Raw genomic sequence first — 5,266 nt, forward strand, 5'->3', positions numbered from 1 at the left:
AAGCCATAATAGTTGGATCCTGCATCCACAAAGTTAGCACATCCTACTATTATCCTGCCTAAATTATGTATGACATGTGCATAGTTAAACTAATACCAAATACACAGAGGCAAAACCCTAGCTCTGATACCAATTGTTGGTTGCTACTCGGAAAACCTAATGGTTCCACTGTACAAAAATTTTGTACAAAGGTCTGAACCTTTTCCTAGCTACCATGTGTTCTTTTAAATTAAACTTGGATCGCCTGCGGAACTTAACACGTTTGATCCAAAGTTTAATCTATTTGTTCTTTTAGGTTTAGACTCGGATCTCCTGCGGAACTTAACACGTTCGATCCAAATCACATAGGTTATTAATTTCATTAAATATTAGTTTCCAAAATTGGCTCCCAGTACTGACGTGGCGAGGCACATGGCCTTCTTAGATATGGGAACAACCACCACCGACTAGACAAAGCCTTTTAAGGAAAGTTAATATTTAATTTCCTTAAATAACTTTAGGTCAACCGAAAAGAACAATCAAATTACAAGGAAAAAAAAAAAGAACACAACATCGAAAACAAATTCGAAATACTAGAATCGTATGCCTCTTGTATTTGGTATTATTTCCAAAAATAACTAGTATGATGCGGAAAGGAAAAATACTAGTTATACCTTTTAGAAAAACCTCTTGATCTTCTACCGTATTCCTCTTCTAACCTCGGACGTTGTGTGGGCAACGATCTTCCGAGATGAGAAACCACCAAAGCACCTTCTTCTCCTTTCTTCAAATTTCGGCCAAGCACAAAGCTTCCAAAAGATGAAGATCTTTTTCCACCAACCAAGCTCCAAGGGATGCAAGAAACAAGACTCCTTTCTCTCCTTTTCTCCAAGCTAGATCCGGCCACTTCTATGCCTCCAAGAAATGATGAAGTCTCGGCCACAAGAAGGAGAAGAGAGAAGGAGAAGGGGAACCTCTAGGGGCCGGCCACACCAAGGAAGAAAAGAGAGGAAGAAAAAGAATGAAGTTTTTCCATGAAGTCTCCTCTACCCCCTCTTTTATAATTCTTGGTCTTGGCAAATAAGGAAATTTAAATAAAAACTTCCTTAATTCTTTTGCCATGAAAAAGAAAATTTATTTAATTAAAAATAATTTTCCCTTCTCTAATTTATTTGGCCGGCCACCTCTTTCCCCAAAACAAGGAGAGTTTTAATTAAAACAAAATTTAAAACTTCCTAATTTGTTTCTAGAAATTTATAAAAATTTCTCCAATAATTTTAATCCCTTCATGATTGGTTAATAAAAAGAAATTTTATAAATTAAAATCTTTCTTTTAAACATGTGGATAATTTTCAAAAAGGAAAGTTATCTCTAAAAATTAAAATCTCCTTTCAATCTACAAATAAGGAAATATATTAAATCTTTTCTTAATTTTTTGTAGAAACAAATAAAAGAGAATTTTTAATTTTTAAACTTTCTTTTAAATCATGAACATAATTAAAAGGAAAGTTTTTACCAAAATTAAAATCAACATTTTAATCTACAAATAAGGAAAGAGATTTTAACTCTTCTCTTAATCTTTTGTAGAATCTTATAAAAGGAAAGATTTAAATTTTAAAACTCTCTTTTAATTCATGTTATCCACATAAGAAAAATTTTAAAATAAAAATCCTTTTATTTTAATTTGGGCCGGCCACACCAAGCTTGAACCCAAGCTAGGGTCGGCCACCTTGAAGCACCCATGAACCAAACTTTGGCCGGCCCTAGCTTGGTCTCCAAGCTAGCTTGGCCGGCCCCCTATGGGATGGGTAAAAAGGTAGGTATAGGTTGGTATAGTACTCTATAATTAAGAGGCTACGATAGGGACCGAGAGGAGGAATTGGTTTTGATCTCCCGATAAAATTAAGCATCCCGTGTTCGCCCCGAACACACAACTTAATTTTATCAATAATAATTCATTCCACTAGAGAATTATTATTGAACTACCGCACCAATCTCAAATTACATTTTGGGCTCCTTCTTATTATGAGTGTGTTAGTCTCCCTGTGTTTAAGATGTCGAATGTCCACTAATTAAGTAAGTTACTGACAACTCACTTAATTAATATCTAGCTCCAAGAGTAGTGCAACTCAACTTCATCGTCATGTCGGACTAAGTCCACCTGCAGGGTTTAACATGACAATCCTTATGAGCTCCTCTTGGGGACATTCTCAACCTAGATCACTAGGACACAGTTTCCTTCTATAATCAACAACACACACTATAAGTGATATCATTTCCCAACTTATCGGGCTTATTGATTTATCGATCTAAATCTCACCCATTGATAAATTAAAGAAATAAATATCAAATATATGTGCTTGTTATTATATTAAGATTAAGAGCACACACTTCCATAATAACTGAGGTCTTTGTTCCTTTATAAAGTCAGTATAAAAGAAACGACCTCAAATGGTCCTACTCAATACACTCTAAGTGTACTAGTGTAATTATATAGTTAAGATAAACTAATACCTAATTACACTACGACCTTCCAATGGTTTGTTCCTTTCCATCTTGGTCGTGAGCTACTGTTTATAATTTATAAGGAACCGATAACATGATCTTCTGTGTGTGACACCACACACCATGTTATCTACAATATAAATTAATTGAACAATTACATATATCATAAATGTAGACATTTGACCAATGTGATTCTTATTTCTAGATAAATGTTTATACCAAAAGCTAGACTTTTAGTATACATCCTAATAGTAAGATCAATCCAGTACCAGGTTCCTTCTTCCTGAAGTCTTCGTACAGTCAACATTGGAGTCATCTAGCCAATGTGTCATCTTCTTCGATTTCAGATAAGATTATATACCATTATCTTAACAGCTTGATTTATCTTCATGAGTATGTTTATTAGCGATTAAAACTATTTTTAGACAACGTCATTTGTAATAAGTATCGTATGGTAAAACTATAGAAACCCAAAAATATGATATAGGCTTCAATCTAATTATAATGAGCATCTAACTCTACTAGTGAGTACAAAACTATGACATTAACTTTGTCCCCTTAGGACGGTGTGACGGTTAAGACATGGAGTGTTATCACATGAGGTCTTGGGGTAAAACTCGATGAGTCTAAGTATATCATCTTTTATACCTTGACCACTTACATTAATAGTTAATAATTATTCATGATTTATCTTTGTTCTATTAACCTAGGACAGATTGACAAAAGGCGTTGGGACAAATTTGTAAGTCACGTCAGTATAAAATGTATCTTTCTTAATCCCACCATTATTTTAAATGTCGTATAGGCTATGTTCAAGCTAGGTCACTAAACACCTTTTGCACGTAATGCTAAGAGACGTGGGGTTCGAATTCGATCCAAATTGTTATTATTATATTCTTGTGTTTCCTCGAAGTCATTCGGTCTTTATTTATATTGTATTTTAAGTTATATATGACTATTAGATACTTTTTGGACAAAAGGACAATTCATGCACATAGGACTTCAAATCCACTCTAAATCATACAAAATTACACTATATTGTGCCTTTTCTTAGTCTTCTCATCTTTAAAATTTTATTTTTGAAATCTCATGTAACATCAAACACTTTTTTTAAAAAATAATTTGATGAATCTAAAGATCTCAAATTCCTTTCAAATTTGTCACAATTGCATTTTGTTGCTCCTTGGTTTCCATTTTTTCTTGCCTAGGAACATCAACACTTTAGTTCAAATTGTCCTTTGTTTTAAAGTGATATTAGTTCAAATTGTTGCCTTCTTTTTAAGTGGCATCGACCTAATTGCTTTCATTACTTCAGTTTTTACCATATAATTAAGACCTTTACCAATTTGATAACAACACAACAACACCCCAAAACACTTGTAAACAACAATCAGAGAGAAAATTTATGAGAAAGATAACCATCAATTATCAATTGACCACTTTTATTTCCCATGCATGATACGTTGATCTTATTATCACATATTATTAATATATTATAATCCGCATGGATTAATTAAGGGCAGAAGGTAACTCTGTAGTTCGTGCCCCCAGGGCAGGTGAAAGTGCTGGTCGGGTCGTCCTGCGGGTAGCTATAGGCATCCGGGCAGCGATCCTTGAAGAACCTCGAGTACGGCGTGGGACCGCAGGTGCCCGGCCCGTTGGTGCAGCAGTACTCCGGCGTCCCGAACACCGTGCAGGGCCCGTTGCAGCCGCCCGTCGTCCTTAGCTCCGCCGGGCACTCCCCCACGATACTGTCGTTGGCGCATCGGATCCCCCGGCAGCCGCCGGTGGTGGGGCTGAAGTCCAGCCCCACGGTATAGCCGTCGATGTTGGAAATGTCGATGAAGTCGAGGTTGTTGAACTGGTTGAGCGCGAACTCGGCGAGGGTGTTGGGCGCCCTGCCGTAGCCCCCGCACTGCAGCACCCCGCCGCAGTCGCCGGTCTGGCAGCTGCCGCGGCCGTTGCCGTCGAAGGAGCAGCCAGTACGCGGCCAGATGCGGCCGCCGGTGGCCCCGGCATTTATGTTGATGGTCCAGGACTCGCCCTGGTTGAGCTGCCTGCCGCCGCCGGCCTGGGGGCTAATGGTGGCCCAGGCGGCCCAGACGGTGGTGGAGCACCTGTTGACGATCTCGAAGGTGGCTGCATTGGCAGAGAGCGGCAACAGGAAGAATAAGAAACCGAGCACCGCAGCCATTGATGTAGCCATGAGTATACAATAATCTCCTTTAAGCTCAATTATATCAGTTGTGCAGATTCATGAGGGAGAGAAGGGGAATTTATAGAAGCTCGAGGAATTATTACTTAAGGAGGTAATCTTCTAATCGAACAAGGCACCGAGTTAATTTCAACTTAAGAGACGTAGTGGGGACGAAACAGAGAATTATGGCTAAGCGAAGAACAGTAGGTTCGTGGAAAATAATAAGAGAACAAAGAATTATGGTCTTGATACAGATTTCTAGGATAGATGATTAGGTAGGTATTCTTCGTCTCTTTGTGGAAAAATGTTGCATGACGATGAAGCGATCGCCGCCTCATGTGCATATGGAGATAATTAACTATCTTAATCACTTCATCAATTGAAATAGTTTTCATTGGCTTTCTACCACATTAAATTTAAAGCTTCAAACTTATTTAATCTACTGAGATGGGAGGTCGAGCTGAGTTGCAGAGCTAACCGAGTTGTCTAGTAGGTTGAACTGCAGAACAGATTGAGATACTGAGCTACCCGAGCAGGTTGAGTTACCGAGCTATCAAATGTACGCCGAATTGAACACTGTATCAA

General features: G+C 38.0%; 1 protein-coding gene across 1 annotated transcript; it reads right to left on the minus strand.

Moving 5' to 3' along the window:
• Positions 1 to 3,886: 3,886 nt before the first annotated feature.
• Positions 3,887 to 4,740, minus strand: LOC122000023 (thaumatin-like protein 1). The gene has a single exon (XM_042554602.1). It carries the CDS (start codon positions 4,688 to 4,690, stop codon positions 3,998 to 4,000), a length of 693 nt encoding a protein of 230 aa, XP_042410536.1. The 5' UTR covers positions 4,691 to 4,740; the 3' UTR covers positions 3,887 to 3,997.
• Positions 4,741 to 5,266: the final 526 nt, after the last annotated feature.

The sequence above is a fragment of the Zingiber officinale genome, chromosome 7A (genome assembly GCF_018446385.1).
Source record: "Zingiber officinale cultivar Zhangliang chromosome 7A, Zo_v1.1, whole genome shotgun sequence".
NCBI classification, from domain to species: Eukaryota; Viridiplantae; Streptophyta; class Magnoliopsida; order Zingiberales; family Zingiberaceae; genus Zingiber; species Zingiber officinale.

Bases quoted from the DNA above. Each gene is read 5' to 3' on its own strand.
- LOC122000023 (XM_042554602.1), bottom strand. From the start codon at position 4,690: ATGGCTACATCAATGGCTGCGGTGCTCGGTTTCTTATTCTTCCTGTTG.